This window comes from Musa acuminata, chromosome BXJ2-11, assembly GCF_036884655.1.
Source record: "Musa acuminata AAA Group cultivar baxijiao chromosome BXJ2-11, Cavendish_Baxijiao_AAA, whole genome shotgun sequence".
NCBI lineage: Eukaryota > Viridiplantae > Streptophyta > Magnoliopsida > Zingiberales > Musaceae > Musa > Musa acuminata.
The window spans coordinates 5,811,760-5,831,165 of NC_088348.1; the positions used below are offsets into that span (position 1 = coordinate 5,811,760).

The 19,406-nt window shown below is 35.0% G+C and overlaps 2 protein-coding genes across 4 annotated transcripts; both read left to right on the forward strand.

Moving 5' to 3' along the window:
* The first annotated feature begins 871 nt into the window (after positions 1-871).
* Positions 872-9,263, forward strand: LOC103970616 (WD repeat-containing protein DWA2). Of its 3 annotated transcripts, XM_009384459.3 has the most exons (14): positions 872-1,032; positions 1,108-1,191; positions 1,305-1,437; positions 2,049-2,160; positions 3,412-3,511; positions 4,902-5,029; positions 5,821-5,890; positions 7,607-7,695; positions 7,822-7,867; positions 8,043-8,116; positions 8,184-8,257; positions 8,327-8,385; positions 8,803-8,859; positions 8,941-9,263. In XM_009384459.3, the coding sequence occupies exons 1-13, from the start codon at positions 985-987 to the stop codon at positions 8,839-8,841; spliced, it is 1,056 nt and encodes a 351-aa protein (XP_009382734.2). In that variant the 5' UTR covers positions 872-984; the 3' UTR covers positions 8,842-8,859; positions 8,941-9,263. The 3 variants fall into 3 exon arrangements, with proteins under 3 accessions (XP_009382734.2, XP_009382733.2, XP_064990302.1); XM_009384458.3 differs by having other exon boundaries at positions 8,803-9,263; XM_065134230.1 differs by having other exon boundaries at positions 8,043-8,107; positions 8,803-9,263.
* Positions 9,264-11,647: 2,384 nt separating this feature from the next.
* Positions 11,648-18,919, forward strand: LOC135626352 (uncharacterized). Its single transcript, XM_065131580.1, has 7 exons — positions 11,648-11,662; positions 12,214-12,301; positions 13,500-13,586; positions 13,757-13,887; positions 14,640-14,855; positions 18,269-18,475; positions 18,781-18,919. The coding sequence occupies exons 1-6, from the start codon at positions 11,648-11,650 to the stop codon at positions 18,407-18,409; spliced, it is 678 nt and encodes a 225-aa protein (XP_064987652.1). The 3' UTR covers positions 18,410-18,475; positions 18,781-18,919.
* Positions 18,920-19,406: the final 487 nt, after the last annotated feature.

Below are 19,406 nucleotides of genomic sequence, written 5' to 3' on the forward strand. Positions count from 1 at the left end.
AGTCATCAATAAAATTATTATCGTGGATAATATTTTTTTCATAGATATATATTAACGATTTTTTAGAAAATATTTATATTTTATATATTTTCCAAAAGGTACATCTCTTTTATTTTTTTTCAGACAGTATGCCTAATTTAAAAGTGCCTAAAATATCTCTCAAAAGTTATTTTACTCTTTTTTTTTACTAATTTTAACTATTATAATGCTTTCATTTGACTTATTTATAGTATTTTTCAATAACGTTTAAGTGATTTATTGAGGTACTGGAAACATTGTAAATGCTATTAAAAAATAGCATTTACAATTTTCGATGTCATATTGTGTGTTTTTTTTCATCAATGCTCATATAGATCATTATAATATTATTTTTTAGGTCTATAGTTAATTTGATTAAGATTATGAGTTTATTTATATCATTTATAATGTTTTCAAGTAGGTCTTATAATATTTTCATTATGGTAATCAGAACATTGTAATAAATAAAAACATTGTAACAAATGAAAACAAATTTGAGATGTAATTTATATATTTTTAAAATAAGGGATTATTTAAACAAATAAAATGAGGATATCAATTGTAAAATATCTAAAAAAAGGGTAATTTTCAAGAAAATCGCCCATATGCTATACAATTTTATCTTTTTATTTATATTTTTTGGTGTTTGTTACGTCATCAGGTTTCATACGCACCAATGGTTAGGATCCTCAGCAAGGGCGGGGGGGTGGGTCCCGTGGCTAATCCCACACCGTCTCTTCCACTGTGTCGCATACCTTCGCCGTTGGATTTACTTTGGATCAAGATCTGCTCCGTTCTCCATCGATCACAACCGTTCATCCGGCTTTACGCTTCGATGTAGACCAAAGTCCAACCTCTAGAGGAAGAAGAATCCCCAGCCCCTTCCCCCTCACGAAGACGGTGAAGCGCTCCGTCGTCTTACATAACCAGCAGCTAACCGCCGTCTTCCTCTGTCGCCGGGGGACAATGCGGGGAGCATCCACCGGCATCGTCTACGGTGGCCTCAAATACCAGGTGAGCACCGATGAGAACTAACTACGTTCACCCAATTCGATTCTTGTTTAGAAATCGCTCCTCTGTCTTATCCAGGCGAGATGCATCGCCGACGTCAAGGCCGACACCGACCACACCAGTTTCCTCGCCGGAACCCTCAGTCTCAAAGAAGAGAACGAGGTCGCTCCTCCTCCCGATCACTCAACTCCCTTCCGCTCTCGCTCTATACTCCCCTCGCCCTCCTCGTCGATCTTCACGTTCCTTTATGATTTGTTTGTAGTTCGTCTTGTCAGGTACATCTGATCCGGCTGTCGCCGCCGGGATCGGAGCTCGTCTGCGAGGGGCTCTTCTACCACCCAAACGAGATCTGGGACCTCAAATCTTGCCCCTTTAACCCCAGAATCTTCTCCACGGTGTTTACTTTCGGTGAGCAATCGACCCATTGCACTCGTAGTAACTTGATCTGGAAGTAGATGTGCGGCAGTGTGTTCTTGAGAACTGTGTAATTACTAGGTGATATTGCCGGATTCATGTAATTTGATGTGGGTTTTGATGTGGAGATTCATTTTCCTCTCCAATGACAGTATTGGATCTTTTGCCTTGATGTGGTTCACTGTTTAGATATGTGAGGTACAGCAGAAAGTGTATTGATTGCATTCTTTTGGTTGGGTACTCATGAGAAGTAAGAGGAAAATGATGTGCATGAATGGCGGAAATTCAATCATTCTTGTCTGAAAGAAAGTAGAAGGATAAATTTGCAGCCTCTTCCAGTGATGTGACTCTAACTCATACATTGCACTAGTAAATTAAATTAAGGGGTGATTGCATGTCGTTTTTTTGAAGAAATATCTATTGGGAAAACATGGAAAGTAGTATTGTCGGCATTTGTCTCTGTCGGCATCTCAAAAAGTTGCATCAGCTTCTCCTATATTTTAATCATATAGTTATAAGCAAAGTGCTGTAAAAGTTATAGGCATATAAGAAATCAATGCAGCTTTATTTATGGAAAAACTAATAAGTTTTTAATTTGAGTGAAGGTGAAACATATGGAGCATCAGTTTGGCAAATTCCTGAGCTCAATGGTCAGTCGAATGCCCCGCAACTAGAACAACTTGTCTCCCTCAATGAGCATTCTTTCAAGATTAAATGGTAAGTTCATTTGTCTTTGTTTCATAGTCTCTGCAGTTCATACATCTGCTTTCTCTGACAGTAGTGGTTTCATTTGCTCTCATCATTGTTTGGATCCTACCTTATAAAGTCATGCAAACAATAAAAGAACAAACACGTTCAGGAACATAATAAAGATCATGGGCTTAACTTATGCTTTGGATTTTTGGGTATTCGTGTCTATGTTTGTTAGATTGAAGAGATAGACTACCTCACATCTGGAGAAAGTGTAGTAGTAGGGATTATGTCTTGCTAGCTTTACTAAAAAAGCTGGGATAGACTTAATGGATGATTTTATCTTTTCAAAGATTTCGATTTGAGACTCATGTGCAACATTATGAAATTGATTGAAAGAACTTTCTCCTTTATTGAGAACTTGTTACTTGGTTTTGCTTTAGTTAATCTAATTTTAAACTAATATGATCCTTATGCTGATTTTTTTGCTTCAATTATCAAGGTGAACATATTTTACAGCTATCCATCTAATTCCGGTACCTTAGTACTTTAATACATTTCTGATGACCCTCTCACATAATGGAGTATGATAAAGGAGAATTGCTTAGACAACTCTAGTTTTGACTGTTGCTTCGTTAATTGAAATGTTCCAAATGGAAAACCAGATGCCGGAAGAAGTTTGATTTGTTGTTATGAATTAGAAAAGGAGAAACAAGAGATTCTTGCTTCCTTGCTGCACACAGCATATATTTTTGGCTTCAAAATATTTGTGGTTACTAATATTTGAAACTAATTCTTCCTTGTTTGAGGTTTCGACATATATTGATTGATTATGTCCTTTTGTGTTAAAGACATCTAGGTTCTGAAGGAGCAATGCTATCCTGATGTTTGATTTTAATCAGGCAAAGGAAAATAGAGTTGATCTTCCATTTAGATGCCTAGGCCCCTATGGTGCCAAATTGAACAACACATCTTTGGGCTGGTGATGCATAGAACTATATTCCTGTAAAATTAAAAGAAACCAACTTGGTTCCAACTGTGCCCTATCTTGACTTGTTGGTAAGCTTTACGGTCTGTTGGGGCCACAAAATTAAAAATTATTGGTCTAATTTAAGCTAGTTGGTTTTGACATGGTAGGATACATAGGAGACATTTGGTCCTTGGTTCTACCCTCCTAGCTATTGATGCCTTTAAATTCTTCTCATTGTTGATTTAAAATAAAATGGGTATTTGGTAATATGATTTTATCATAAGTTATCAACAAGATGCTTGTGACAGTGTTCTTTGGTGGCCGTCGGGGAAGTATGATAAACTAATTAGCATTGACGAGGGAAATCTTTTTCTTTGGAGCATAGATGCGTCAAACAAGATGGCCAAGGTAAACTCCTCAAATGACTTTGATTTTATTCAAGTTATAATCTCGTGGACATAGCTGTTGTTACATTAAAAATAAAATTGCAATATAATTCCCCTGGTTTTTTGAACATTCATATTACTAGTTTGTTTCTCTGGTTTATTTCAATTTGTTAAGTTTGAAAGTAGTATTATCTTAAAATTCCTAATGCTTTACTATTTATGTGTTAAATTAGATGTTGATGTATAAGGTATTATCCAATTTGGTTTTTACCAATTTATCATATGGAGCATTATGTTTCCTTAATTTTGATTTTCATGTCAGATTTTGTTCACTTAATGACGGTGGTTCCTTTAAAATCCTTTGTAATCACGCAATGGCTATTGTCTCATCATCTAGGGTTTGATTTAAGGATTAGTGATTACTGAGCATCCTATTTCTTGGCTTATAAAAAATTTTCATGTTTGTGGCAAGCATTTTGTTTGTGTGTGGGGGTAAGATCTAGTAATACTAGCATCTCTCGTAATTCTGCTGTCGGAAACATTATGCACTGAAGTCAGCTAGATCTTAGTAGCTGAAAGCAACATCAATGCTTGGTGTTTCTGATTCTAAATCATGATCTAGCAATTTAGATGTGGAAATATGTGGGGATTATGATATGAAACTGTCAAAGGCACAATTCCCTAGCATTTGAACTGCTGCGGCAGGAAGAGAAGGGGAAACAGTACAGATCATTAAGTTGTCAAGTACTCATTTACAAATTTGATGCTTTCAAGATTGAATTTCACTCATTCTGATCCCTCTTTTCCTTATTGGATCAAGATCAGGATCAGTTGATCCTACAAACATGTACTTACTATTTGTTGCGCCTATGGCTACTTTCTGATGCACGCTTTGTGCTGGCTGGCTTTGTCTACCCTACATTCTTGTGAGTTCAGCTTTCTTCTTACTTAATATGCATAATTAGCACTACTTAAATTTTATGTAATTTCAAATTACTTGTTAGTTTTTATACCTTTAGGATTCTTTACGACCATTGATAACTTATTTTGTACATTTTATTTTTGTAGTTTTTTCGGTAAGCTCTCTAAATGCATAATGTTGAAGACAGAAGACTTTTTAGAATTTTAGACAAACAACATATGTTACATATTCCTTGATGCATAGCTTTTCTCATAGTTATCAATGGCTTGAAGTGCATTTTTAATATCATAAGCATCAGCTTTTCCTTAATTTTGTTGGTTAAGCTTACCTTACAATATATCTTTTCTATATTAAGCTTACCTTCCAATATCATGAAATATAGAAGCAAAATGGGTATCGATTAATAGGATTTCATATTTTAATAAGAATGTCTGCGTCTGACTTGATGCTTTCTTTGCCTGTGTTGATTCTTACACATTGGAAAATGTAGGTGATATCACAAGAATCTGTTGGCATGCTTCATAACCTATCAGGTGGAGCATGGGACCCTCATGATCGAAATGCTGTTGCTGGTATATGTGACTCATCACTAGAATTCTGGGATCTTCGAACAATGAAGTATGCTGATTTCTCAATTCGTTAATTTAGAATTTCATGCAAGTCATTCTTTACAGAGCAGTATATAGTCCAAAGAGAAACCTTAGTGAGATCTCGAGGCACATTCTAGTTAGCCTTTGTAGGTGATTTATACACTACACTCTAGCACTTTTCCTGCAGCCATTTTCCTTTTCGATGCTTTCTGGTTGGCTTGATCTGTTGATATTTGTTACTTAATTTCCAGGTAGGATGTGAATAATAAGTACCAAGTCAAAAAACATTATACAAAAAATTTAGTATTTTAGGATAATGCCAATCAAAATTTTCTTCATTTATGCATGTCAGTCTAGACTGAATTTGTAAAAAGGTAATGCAATAGATGTCTTTAAGAGCTTACCTAACCATTCAAATCGATCTATGTTGTTTGGCCCTCTTATGAGTCTCTTGAGGTAAAACACAAACTTTGTGCTTGTGGTGGTTTCCATGCACATTTATTTTTAATTCTTTTGACATACAATGCCTCACACAGCTGGTGGCTTATATGCATATATGCTGACCATGCTATATTCTGCTGGTGCTTGTGCCAATATAAAATATGTTTACATTTATAAAACTGCCCTAATGATATTTTTATTTCTGGTTATGGTTTTTCTTTTATAAACTCATGGACCATTTTCTTCTCATTTGATAGTCTTCTCAATTCTCTGTGGTTTGTGTCTAGTATTGTGCATGTTTATAATCTATCATGCGGTTATTTTTATTGAAATGAATTCGCTTTTAGGCTGACATATCCATGTGTATGACTTCTCCAGGAAGACTTCTTCAATTGAGCAAGCACATGCTAGGGATGTTGAGTACAATCCTAAAAAGCAGCATTTACTTGTAAGTGCAGTTATCAGTTAGATTTTCTAGCCATGCAAGTTAAAAATATTTTTTCTCGTTTGTAAATAGTTGAGAATGTAGATTTCTTGGTAATATTTTGTGAGACAATATTTAACCGATGACCTTTTTCATTCTTGGTAACATGCCAGTCTGTATCTTTTTCTATGGTTGTATAGCAATTTAACTGAGGACCTTTTTTATGGTTGTATAGCAATTTTGTGACTTCATCCTGTTAAGTGTTGATTAGCACCCACCGATTCTGCAATTTTGTGACTTCATCCTGTATAGAATAATTTTGCAACAAACAATATTTAACCGAGGATCCTTTTTATGGTTGTATAGCAATTTTGTGACTTCATCCTGTTAAGTGTTGATTAGCACCCACCAATTCTGTATCTTTCCCTCTAAGATCACTATTGTGCCCTTGAAGTAGGTTTGCAAATGGATGGGCCATTATCAGCTCAAGCTGGTCTTATTAGATCACCTCGTGGACCATCTTAGCTAGTTTTGTGAAGAGGAAAAACAGGTCCTATCCAACTTGTCAATCTTCTTGTAAAATGATATAGGTGACCTGACCAAAGCTACTGCAACTTTGGTAGTGAAGATGAACCCATATTTTCTTGTGTGATGCCTTGCTGGATGTTGGTTGAATGGGCCAGCCTAACCTGCTTATATTGCTCACTTTTTCATGAACTAATGATGTTTTATTGAGTCTGTCCTGAGCATTTGCTGCATGTATTCTTGATGAAATGAACCTTGATGATATAAAAAAATATAAGATTACTATTTAGGTATTTGGAAAATTTCTTATTGGAGTCTTGGTGAAAAAGATTGAGATGGAAGCCAGTATTGTCATGTCTTAAGTTTGTATATATTCTACAATTATTTTTACAGAATTTCATCAGAAGAACTTATGCTTGTGTGGAAATTTACATCTAGGTCTACTTGGTAGAGTTATTATGAGTTCCACATTTCCCATTCTTGTAATTTAAACTTGAATTTGAACTGCATTTCATGCTTTAGTGTCCTTTTATAGATCTGTTTATCCTGTAGTATCTGTTATCTGCAAGCCTCACATGTGCTCCTTGGTTTTAACTTAAGCAATTCAACAGCCTTTCCATCACTTACCAATAAAGTTTTAAGCATGTATGGACATCTTGCCGTTGAATGTGTGCCATCCATAGCAGTTCTCATACTAACCGTTTTTCCTTTGACGACATATATTTTGAGCTGGTTGATCATGACAACTGATGTCTATATATTTAACAAATAGTGAAAGCAAATATCGTTCTGGATCAAAAGTAATTTATTATATCCTATGACGTAAACTAATAGTTTATTTACTCTAGTGTGAACCTTTTTAATCTATGAGTTGCTGAATTTTCAATATTTTTCTATCTAGGAATAGATGATATTCCTATTTAATTTTTTTATATTCTAATTCATTTCTTAAATAGCATTGTCCAACATTTCATCATGGTAACACTCAACAGGGCTAGTTGCCAATGAGAACCAGGAAACTGGTCTGGCATGTGTGACAGGGATTAACGATTATAGTTATAACTTGAGTATCTAGGGTTAATGTTTTGTTTCTGATTTATTATATTTCAGATATGTGGTTATAAATTTTCACAGTTATTACAAATATAATTGAATTTCTTTCTGATTGCCACATGTATACCTTTTCTTAATGTGGCATCCTTGTGAACATTCCAGGTCACTGCAGAAGATGTATCTGGGATCCGATTATGGGACCTTAGAAGACCTAAGTTTCCTGTGAAAGAACTCCCTGGGCATGCACATTGGTACTTATCATATTTAGTTTCATTGTTGTTATCCTAAATTATTTATGCTGTGAGGGAGCTTCTCATCTTGGACTGTTCTGGTTGAAAGTATTGCTTACCCAAAAGTTCACTTGCTCATTCTGGCAGGACGTGGGTCATCAGACACAATCCTGAGTACAACGAGCTGATTTTGGTCTCTCTCTCTCTCTCTCTCTTACTTATTAGCAGATACAAGGATTTGTACATCTGCATCATTGATGACTCTATTTTCAGTGCACGTGCTATGTGCCCATGATATCACATTGATTTACAGTTTTTGTGCTTGTGCAATCTCTTTCTATGTCACTTATGACAATAGTTTCTTACAGAGTGCTGGCACAGATTCAACTGTCAACTTGTGGTTGGCTCATCCTCCTGGTGCTGATGATTCAATGTCAGAAAGGTACATACGTTTTTTAAGAAGATCTTATATAATTGGTTGTCATTCATTATATATCTTTTTTTCTCAGTCCTATTGACTCACCAAAGCGACCAAAAGATTCACTCCTCAACTCGTACACCGACTATGAAGATAGTGTATACGGTAATTTAGGATTTTGTCATTATTAAATTAAAAAATGGAATCCTGATTGACAAACTTCAAATTTGGTAGGTCTTGCATGGAGCACCCGGGAACCTTCAGTATTTGCATCATTGTCATATGATGGCAGGGTAGGAAATCTATTCAACAACCTGATGATGATTCTCTTAATATATTTATGGGGTGTGAATATAGAAATCAGACTGTCTAATGCATATAAGCTCGTCTTGATTTAACTGCCTGCACTTTTACACCAAGCCAATCTATTGGTGTGAGTAAAAGTTGAATTACAGTAGCCAGCTGAAAGTTATTAAAAGAGCCACATGGTGTTATTGCTTTTCTTTTTCTTTTTGAACCATATGGTATCTTAATTGAGTATACATGTATATCTAACCTTCAATTGCATTTCACATCTTAAATTCCAGGCTGAATTCTTTAGTCTCCTGCAAGAATTGCAACATGCTGGATTATATTCTTGGAATATTTAGGACATTTCTTTTTGTTTTTTTCATAGTAATATAACCTAATATTTTCTGTACTTAATACAGGTGGTAGTCGAATCGGTGAAGTCGTATATTAGAAAGTGAAGGTTGTGATCTTATCCAGTAAGCAAACCACATCATATATCCTCGAAAAGATTTTAGCAGAAAGTGTACCTAAACCATGTCGGATCATGCTTTCTGCAGGGCACATGAAGCTTATGCTCGATTGATAGTTCCATTTCTATATTTGGACCTCTTTACAGTTTTTTTTACAACTGGAGTTCCTTATTTTCCATCCTGCAAGTCTTAGATTTGACAGTATCAGTTCCTTCATATAATAGCATAATTGCACTTACAAATGTTCTCCTTAATTCAGACATGACATCGGTTAGTGCAATAGCTCGAGGAATGATTGTGTTATAGAGAATTGGATGATTCGGATTTTCCATTAGACCAAGGCTTGTTTTGCAAAAATAAGAGAGATTTCTGATCGTAATGGTAGATGGAATGCATAAAACTGTTCTTTCTGCAGTTGGGTTTATCTTTGCGGTTATGTCCTTGAAACAATTGGGTCATCATGTCTACTTTGCCATTTGTTTCATTATTAGATGATCTTTTGAAATGTCATAATTTTGATATGTATATAGTTTAAGAAAATAATGGAATTTGAAGAGTTGACCGTAGAAAACTATAACTTCATAAACTTTCATTTCGTTCACCTCTGTTATCTGTAAGATGGACGATTAGATCAAGTAGTCAAAAAAACAAATCAGGCAGATAAATATCAAGTAGCACCGTACAGAAACGCTACTTCTTACCGGCAAACTCATCTTGTTCTCCCTATGAGGGAAGCCAAGACGGTTCTCAAGTGCAATGCACGTGGTGCGTCAATTCGATTGAACTCGACTTCGAATCTTCCTCTGAGGGATTTCAGGTTCCATCTCAACCGTCAAATCGTCGATCCAGCTGTCTCTCCGTATCTCGTCGTGCGACGGACCCAAGTTAATATAACAGCCGGTCGAATCGGCTCCTTCTCTCTCACTCTCTCTCCCCTTGTAGGTACCGTGAGAGGGGTGAGCGAGCATGGGAGTGATCATGTCTTCCCTCCTTGCGTCGAAGCCTCTCGCCGCCTCTTCTCCTCTCTCTCGCCTCCCCCTCTTCTTCCGCTCTCCCTCGCAATTCCCCGCGGCGGAGGGGCAGATGCCTCGTGCGGACCCAAGATTCCGATACCGTTGCTTCCGACGGTGATCCCAAGCCCCAGACTGGCAATCTGGTACCTTTCTTTTGCTTCTTCTCGCCTTTTGGTCGAACTCTTTGTTTATGAATCGGAAACTTTTGATTCTTGAGGTGACTCTTGTACTATTCGTGATGGGGATCAGGAGTTTTCCCTAGGTAGATTAACATTTCTGTTGGTTGTTTATCTTGGAGGTACTTGTGCTGTCGATGTGTGTACACTTCAAGATTTTTGGGCATGTTTGATTAATAAAGAAAGTTTTAATTTACGATATGTTTTGTACCTGAGCGTTGGGGTATTCAAATTGAATTGGAAAACCGAACTGAACCTAATCGAGTCTGAATCAAACTGGTTCAAAATTGGTTCTGTCTGAATTGATTTACCAATGGTTCGATTTTGAAGGCTATAAATGGTTCCAGTTTGAGGATACCCTTCTTTAGTTTCGTTAATTGGTTCAAATCGATTTTAATTTAAAAGATATCAATCTGATTAACTTCATTGCCCTCAGCATTTAATCGGTTCAAGCCGATTAATCAAGCCGATCCAAATGCCCAAATTTAAAAATAATGTGGGCTCAATTTCATAGATATTATTGTGTCGTTCAATTGGACCAATATTCTGGTTCGGTTCAATTGAACTGAATCGGTTCATTTAAAACAATATATATTTTTGAATTGCTTAAATTATAAACCAGTTAAACGAATCGGATTAATCGGTTTTGACTTAGTTCGGTTAGGATGATCTGAATTGGTTCCGGTTCGGACTATCTTACTTTAACCAACCAAACCAAAAAAATTGTTCGGTTTGACGTTTAACGGTTTGGTTTGAACTAGTTTAAACACCCCTATCAGAACTTCATGGAGAACTGTTATCATTTGGAAAATCAAATTCCCCCATCTTTGTTTGGTGAGGAAACAAGAAAATTTGGAGAATCGCATTTCAGATTTAAGGAAAAGTAGGGGAGCTTAATTTTTCATCATATTCTTTTGGAAATTCAAAAGAGTTCTCTGGATCATTTCTTTTTGAAACCATTCACCAGCTTTTTGGGCGCTATGTCCATGGAATGTATATTGGTTTAGTCTTTTGGTCAACCAAACTTGGGTGATCTGATTTTTGTCTATCAGCTTGTCTGCTGCGGTGTTGTTTTGCAGCAACATACTACAAACTGTTCCATCTAAAATTTTCTTCTTTTTGTAGTTGTTAGTTTTATGTTTGTCTAAATATTCTGAAAATCCACGAGATTTTTTAGAGCTATATATGTGCTATCCAGAACAAGGTATGCAATTTCGACGTTCGCTCGGTACGGTACGAAACTGTATATCGAGTGGTATATCGTTCGATATATATATAAATATATATATATATACATTCATATATACATATATACATATATATATACATACATATATATTCTTATAAAAGGCGACGTCGTTGCCTCGACGATGTCACCTTTTATAAAAAATATATATATAATCTTTTATATATATATTTATTAATTTATATATATATATAAACGAGGCGACGTCACCTCGTTTATAAAAGGCGACGTCGCCTCATTTATAAAAGGCGATATCACCTTATATATATATATATATATATATATATATATATATATATATATATATATATATATATATATATATATGACGTCGCTCGACGTGGGAGAAGGAAAAGGCGATGTCGTCGAGCAAGGTATGCCTTGTTAGTTTTATGTTTGTCTAAATATTTTGAAAATCCATAGGATTTTTTAGAGCTATATATGTGCTATCCAGAATAAGGTATGCAATTTTGTACCGTACCGGAGTTTCGACGTTCACTCGTTATATATATATATATAAATTCGGTGGCGTCGCCTCTCTCTTCTCCCAAGCGGGGCGAAGTCGCCTCGTTTATATATATATATATATATATATATATATATATGTATATATAATATTATATATATTTATATATAAATATTCTTATAAAAGGAGACGTCGCATTTTATAAAATATTTATATATATTAATATATATATATATATTTCGTTTCGTCCAGTAACGGACGGTCCGTGTACCGGTACATACCACCCGTATCGGGTGATATTATTCGAAATTGTATACCTTGATCCAGAGACTATGCTGTTAGACACATGTTTCTTTATATGATGGTGTATTAATTATGATGTCGGAGAGTGATCATGTGGATATATTACATGTACACTTAAGGGTAGCTTGCTTATTTCTGGTTTTTTAATATTCTCAGCGCAAGAACAGGAGAGATATTCTTTTGGAATATGTAAGAAATGCTCAGCCATATTTTATGGAGTTATTCATGAAAAGGTCACCACAACAGATAACTTTTCATCCTATATTTTGTAACTATGAAATTTCTTTTAAGATAAAATAGGAAACCATCAGATTCATGTGTAACTTGTTCTGAAAGATTTTGGTTGGTGCCTATATTTCATTTCGACTTTTATGATAAGCAGAATTTAAAATAAGAATTTATGCGTATTTGAAGTGTCACATCCCAAGTGCATCTGTCACCAGAAATGCACCGATTGTGACAACAAACCAGTATGACAGTTGTATACATTAAATATATTACATCAAAAGGTTATATTGTTTCTGTTATATACATATAAAGCAAAATTCTATCTATTTGTAAGAGCAGAGTATCTCCTTATTTTCTCGAAATCCTTTAGGAACTTAAGGCTCTGAAATATTTAAAAAAATAACATAACTGAGCAACAATTGAATTGCTGAGTAGGCATAAAATATAAGAACAGTGACAACCGGTGTACTAAATGAATAATAAATCAAAGGATTAAACCAGTCAATCATTAAGAAATAATAAAATAATAATAACTTGCAACATTGATAATTATCAAGTGCCAACATATTACATGTTAATCGATGGCTCATTAGAACACCCGAACTCTCGAGATGGATAGCTTTTCAACAACAACGAAAAGGGTCCATACAACACTCTCATTGGAGTGGCGCCTCTTAGCCACAAGTGGAGACATGTCTCCCCTATCTCGAGCGGGAGACCATTAGCTGTCACGTTTGATGGTCTGCTAAATCTCTTAAGGGAACTGACCTACTTGCTTAATAGTAAGGATCAATGTCCATAGTATATATCGGTAATCATGTGGGCACATATCATGCAATACTTTAATACACCGATTCCAATATAGAAAGTTTATAATTCAGATAATAATGAAAAATTATTAAATAAGATTTATCAGTATTTAATAAATATAATAACGATTGGTTAATATCAAAATTTTAAGTTAATCATATAAGAATATGATTAACAATCATTATCTATTGTCATATAATTTTATAAAATTTTTAATTTCAAAATAACAACATAACAAATGGAGCGTAAATTGGTTACAGCATATAAACATGTCAAAAATGATAGTTTTACCTTTTATTCCTTCACAAATCTATAATTACATATAGGCCCTTTATTTTTAGAAAATTAAATATTACATGGTCTCATATTGTTACACTATTTTTTTTTTTCTAATTTTACTCTTGAGGTTGTTGATGCTATGCGTCAAACTGTGACAAATAAGATTGGAACACTTCCACATCAATTCTTTGCAATGACAGTTGCTACGGGATGTTACCTGTTGTAATATCTTTTATCCATTTTGGTAACAAAGAGTCAAAAACATGAGTGCATGAATAGTATGGCATTTGTATTATATTTATAATCTCAATAGTACTCTGCAGTCATGACTTTGTTTTTTTCTTGTGGATTTTAATGTGTACCTTGTTCTGGTATCAGGTAGCGGAGAACCTGGCACAACTCATGTATAGTGTTATGATGACTGGTTACATGTTTGGGAATGCACAATACCGATTGGAATTGCAGCAAAGCCTGGAGCATATTGCCCTTCCTGATCCAGAAGAAAAAATGTATGTTCTCTCTGACATTGCTATCAAGATGGGGTGGGTGTGGTTTTGATGCCTCTGGTGACTAGTGATAATATCTACTTGAAACTTCAATTTTTTTATGATTATCTTTTTTAAGAACTAGAGACTTTTTTTTTTTAATTTGGCAAAACAAACAATTTTATCTGTCCATATGAGATGTGACACTCTTGACTTGTTTCTGTAATCAGTTTTATCTAACTATCATCATATTGCAACTTAGATGCTCATGTTGATATTAATGGTAAAAGGAACATGGTAGTGAGGGTATTTTAAAATTTCTATCTGACGTGATTTACTACAAATAACCACTTTGCTTATCAAGCTTTTTTCAAGAAAAGTAATAGCTAGTTTGCTTGTGGGCTATTGTTTTGCAAACTAGTTGCAGATGATGGTTGGACCTCAAGCAAGCAATTTTCTGTTTTTGTGTTTTAAATTATGTGGTAGTTGATGCAGAATTACAAATTAAATAGGAAACATTTAGTCACAAGTTATATGATACTGGACAATTGAGGCATAAATAGCTTTGTTAGTAAATTTCCATAAACGGCTGTTCGAAGAATGACTGCAATTGGAAAGAAAAAAGGGGATATGGTTGTAGCAAATGGAGAATTGTGTTTTCAAAAGTTTATATTGTTCAGATCAATTCCTAATCTCCTATCTACTGCCCAGGATTATTTTCTTTTACAGGATCATTTGATTGTAAATGTTGTATAATTTGCCTCGTGAATGGTGTAGGAGGTTCCAGATTTTGCACTTGGGACACAGAAAAAGGTGGCTGGAGAAGTTATTAGGTGGAACAAGATCACTGGCCCTGAAAAAATGGATGCAGTGAAACACATAGAATATCTTGAAGCAGAAATCGAGGAACTGAATCGCCAAGTAGCAAGGAAGTCGTTAAATGGACATAATGAACTTTTGGAATATCTAAAGACCCTAGAGCCCCAGAATTTAAAGGTAGTTCATCTTTCATTGCTTAGTTTATTGGGCTTGTGAACTTGCATAAAAGCATCTTATCAAGGTACCTTTTTTTCCTAATGAAGACTGTACTTTTAGCGTTCATAAATTAATGATAAGAGTTACATGGAGCAGAGTTCTATTTTGGATCTTAATGCCTATCTTTTCTATTTTTATGTTGTATAATATTTGTGGTCTGGACTCCAGAAGATGAGCTAGCTTAACTTTGGCTTGTAATTACCTTAAGATGTGTCATAAATTATGGTGTAGCTCTGCCCAGCAATATACCTAGGTGTCATGTAGATGCATCAATGACAAAAATGATAAAGTAATTGAAGACACTTGTCTATAAAATCTAGACATAATTTATCTTTTAAGGCGTTTGAAGCTCACTTTCTTCTGTCTGCTTTACAAATCCTGTTTCACCTTGATGGATTAAGGCCATTGTCATATGTGCTTAGAAGAAACAAGCTTCTTTGCCTGCTTCTTGCTTACTAACCATGATAGTGATGAACGATTACATAATACATTTAATTACAATATGAGTGATTAATGGTAATTTAACTTGAGAAAATCAACTTTAGTTGGAAATGAACAATTTGTCTTAGTGAATACTAACTATCATGGTGTTTTTTTCTAAATTTGTTCTTTGGCCTTCGAATTTCAATGTAGCTATCTTATAAAGGTGCTACCTCTTTGGATGCTCCCTTGTCTGGTTAAACATTGCACCAACTTCATTCATACAGTAATGCTGTCCTTGTCCTGGTCCAAGTAAAACTCATGTTGAACCTTTCTGAATATTACAACATGAAGCATTGATCATTTGTTTCTAGTTAGCCTATCTATTTTAGATTGAGATGAAGTGTGAACACCATAGAAATTTTCGATAACTTTCTTGAAGATTGCTTAGTGGAAGGTTCACAAACTAACAAGTATGATCCAGAAACCACCTTGTTATTTTCAGATATGCCATCTTATTTTATTGACATGACTTCCCAAAATTATTACTAAAGTACTATTTTTTGTGACGAGCTATGAGAGACAGACTTTAAAAGGTGTTGTTAGGTTTAATTGCTTTCAATTCTTCGAAGCACTTTTAGAATGAACATGATTCTTAAATGTATGATATAGAAATCAATTACTGTTTATATTTTCTATGATTCCTAGAATGCCTATAGGTTCTGGCAGAATTGATGTTCTTAAGAAGGATGCCAAATGAATGACTTTGGCTATGTTGGTTAAAGGGGAAAACATCATTGAGGTTCTCTGCTTCAATGTAACTTAACAATTTTGTTATGCAAAACCTAAATAATACAAGTCGACATTCATATTTAATGAAACTATGAACCCAAGGTAGGACTACCTTCTTGATGCTACTAATTTTGTCTACTTCAAAATTGCATAATGTGCAATTAATGGATATAATTTCTACAATGAAGATTTGACTTTAATTAAGAATTTGGCATCCGTATTTCTCAAGAATCATATGTATCATAATTGACATTAAGTGTGCTTGGTGTATTGTTGTTGGGTTGGGCAGCTACTGTGATGCCTACTAGACCAAAGGGGCGGGATAATTGCCATTTTCATTGAAGAAAGTTTAACTTTGATTGGTGATTACCTATCCACCTTTTGTGCTTGCAGCCTTCTTATATATGTATCATGTTGATGACTGAAGTATTTAAAATTAGAAAATGAAACACATGAACATTAGTGTCAAGGTGTGCTTTTTTTGTTTCTGTTGGAAATGACAAGAAAATGTATTTTTGACTCAAGGTGTCCTTTCCTCTTCACAAAATGTGAAGGTGGTTGTTGTTGACCTCTGATATTATATGTTTTTCTAATAGTAGGGAGATATAGAATTCTTTTTAATTAAAAAGCAGCTACATCCATAATATCGACTTACATATCCAGTAGTAAGGATTGGGGGAAAAGTGAAAGGTGTACTATCATTGTATCTAAAATTGGTTAATTTCTTTAGCGACCACATTGAAATAATTAAGTTAATGATAGTGGTTAAGCTGGAGATTATGATCTGCACCTCTGCTGGGTCTAGTGAAACTATGTGCAACTGTCTAGACCTTTAGGATATTTCATTAATATTGTATTCTGTAAGGGAATGAGGAGCATAGATATTAGGGACACACTTTCTCCTACTAATCTTGTTCTCATATGTAAAATCCTTACTGCAACTATTGTTATAACTGGTTTTCTGTTGACATTTTTGGCATTTGACTGCTTTATAATTTGGCCAAATGATAGGATTTGATGTCTTTTTTTGTCAAGGAAAGATGAATACTTTTAATGAGAGATATGAGAGAGAACAGAGGAGAAGAACAAGCGAGGGGTAAGAGAATAGAGATGAGAGATGAGGATTATAAATTTGAAAGGAGATAGTATTTATAATCTTTGTTATCATTTGATTTGATCTGATCTGATGGATTTAGAGCTTTATAGTAGTCTTTATTCATAGATTCTCATCCCTTGCCTTGTAAAATTCTAAATAGAAAAAAACTCAACAGGCATATACCATCATAGAAGTTGAAGGGTAAAAAATTTAATCTCACATCCTCAAAAAGCATCCCTGTTATAAGACTATAACTTTCTAAATATTACTCTAAATAAGAAAGTAGATAGTCTAACATATACCACAGCTATATTGTAGAGTGGATGAGATCAGATGTTTAGGTTGGAGATAAGTAGATAATGACCTCAGTTGAACAGTTACTGCTTAAGGGGAAGAAGAGGATTTTTTTTTTCTTTCTTTTTCCTTAGATGTCCTGCACTCTACAGAACCCGTGTTTATCTATCCTTATGTAGACATATTGATCGGACTGCTGGGATATAGGCAACAGAAAATTTTTAGTAATATGCCCTTGTGGGATTTTACCATACTAGTAGTCAATCCCGGAGCAAGTGCTGCTGGAGAGAGGCATGGTTTCTTGAATGGATGTTCTTTGTTATCTTTTCTTGGGTATTATCATAATTAAATTTGCAAAAGAGTTAAAAGTTTCATATTGCTGCAAATATGAAAAGATTGCACAGGTTCTTAATTTGTTAGAGATGTTGGGACAAGATTTTCAATTTCGGCCATTTTGGTGAGAGGGGAGGGGCGCCGGGGGTTGGGGAGAAGGGGAAGAAGGTGAGGAGGTAGCACAGAAGAAGAGGGGTGGAGGTGTCAGAGAAAAAGAGGAGGGGAGCAGGCTGCACGGAGTTACACTGGTGGATGGTGGACAGCTGGTGGCATGTGGTAGTCAGATGATCTAACTTTTGTGTAACATTTCTCAATGATGTTTCAAGGTTTCGTCTTCATGATAAACTTAGCAGTATCTCTTTATTTGTTAGACTTAGTATTTTGTTTTTGCATTTGTCTTGTTCATAATCAAGTTACTGATCATTCTTCCCTTCCTCAGACTTCGGTGACTGAAACAAGTGCTCCTGAACTTGCCAATCTGCTTTTTTGGCTAATGGTAGTTGGGTATAGCATTCACAATATTGAAGTTTTCTTTGACATGGAAAGAATCTTCAGTGCACCACCTGGAAAGAATGTCTGAAGATGCAGTAAATTGAGAGAATCCAACCTTGTAACATTCCATGGTAGCCAATCCCAAACCTCAGAGGTAATAATACATTTACATGGCATTTTGTTGTGTGTACACTTGGTAGCGGCTGAGATGTCTCCATATTTGTTTGGCATATTGAAGTTTCGGCGCACAGAAACAATGATTTTAGATCTGCATCTCATATGGAATAGGAGTTACATTAATGTTAACAATTCTTTTACTTGAATTCTTTTGTTGCAGCAATGTCATCAAAGTTAGCTCAACTCAAAAAGAGTTCTATTGTATCTTATTGACAAGTATAGAATAGATTATTTGTCTAGTCTTTTGCCTGGAATTAATCAAGGTCTGACTTCAATGTGCAGGCATTTGAAAGTCTAATGCATAGTCTATCTTAACTTTTGAAGAAGAAGAGAACTAGGGAGGTTTCATGATTTGGATCCTTGAAGAACTGAGGACAGATCATTTCAGGTCTTTTCTTCATTCATTCCGGTGGAGTGCAAATGAATTTGAGACATGCAATAATGCTGGATCTAAAGTCTGCAGAGACATTATCTATGGAAGGATATTTTACATCCAAATTTATTTTACATTATCTTCTTTTTTCCTCTTATCTTCTTTTCTTACGAGCACAAAGTCGGTGTTGGGAGTAAAAGAAGGGTGAGGCGAGAGTGCTCTACGATAACGCCTTAGGGATGGCGGTAGCAATGAGGTCTTTACGGGTTGTATGATGATGACAAGGACAATGAAGATATAAAGTTGATGGATAACATATAACGAGCAATAAAGGTGATGATCGACGGGATAGAGATTAAGATTAATTTTATTTTTTTTAAAGAAAGGATATTATGTGGTATTAAAGTAATGTTGAAGATGTTTGAAGGGGAAAAAAAAGAAACTTTAGTTTGTTTTTTCGAATTTGCCCTTTAGATTATTCAGGCACAAATTCAGTTGGTAAAGCCTGGACCGAGTGCACAGGGGTTGTTGATGA

What these genes read in the sequence shown, in the direction of transcription:
- LOC135626352 (XM_065131580.1), top strand. An exon ending in CATGAAAAGGTCACCACAAC is followed by an intron (nt 12,302 to 13,499) that starts AGATAACTTTTC and finishes ATTTTACTCTTG; the next exon opens with AGGTTGTTGATGCTATGCGT. An exon ending in AATGACAGTTGCTACGGGAT is followed by an intron (nt 13,587 to 13,756) that starts GTTACCTGTTGT and finishes GGTATCAGGTAG; the next exon opens with CGGAGAACCTGGCACAACTC.
- LOC103970616 (XM_009384458.3), top strand. Translation starts at nt 985, where the DNA reads ATGCGGGGAGCATCCACCGGCATCGTCTACGGTGGCCTCAAATACCAG. An exon ending in GTCTCAAAGAAGAGAACGAG is followed by an intron (nt 1,192 to 1,304) that starts GTCGCTCCTCCT and finishes TCGTCTTGTCAG; the next exon opens with GTACATCTGATCCGGCTGTC. An exon ending in CTCCACGGTGTTTACTTTCG is followed by an intron (nt 1,438 to 2,048) that starts GTGAGCAATCGA and finishes ATTTGAGTGAAG; the next exon opens with GTGAAACATATGGAGCATCA.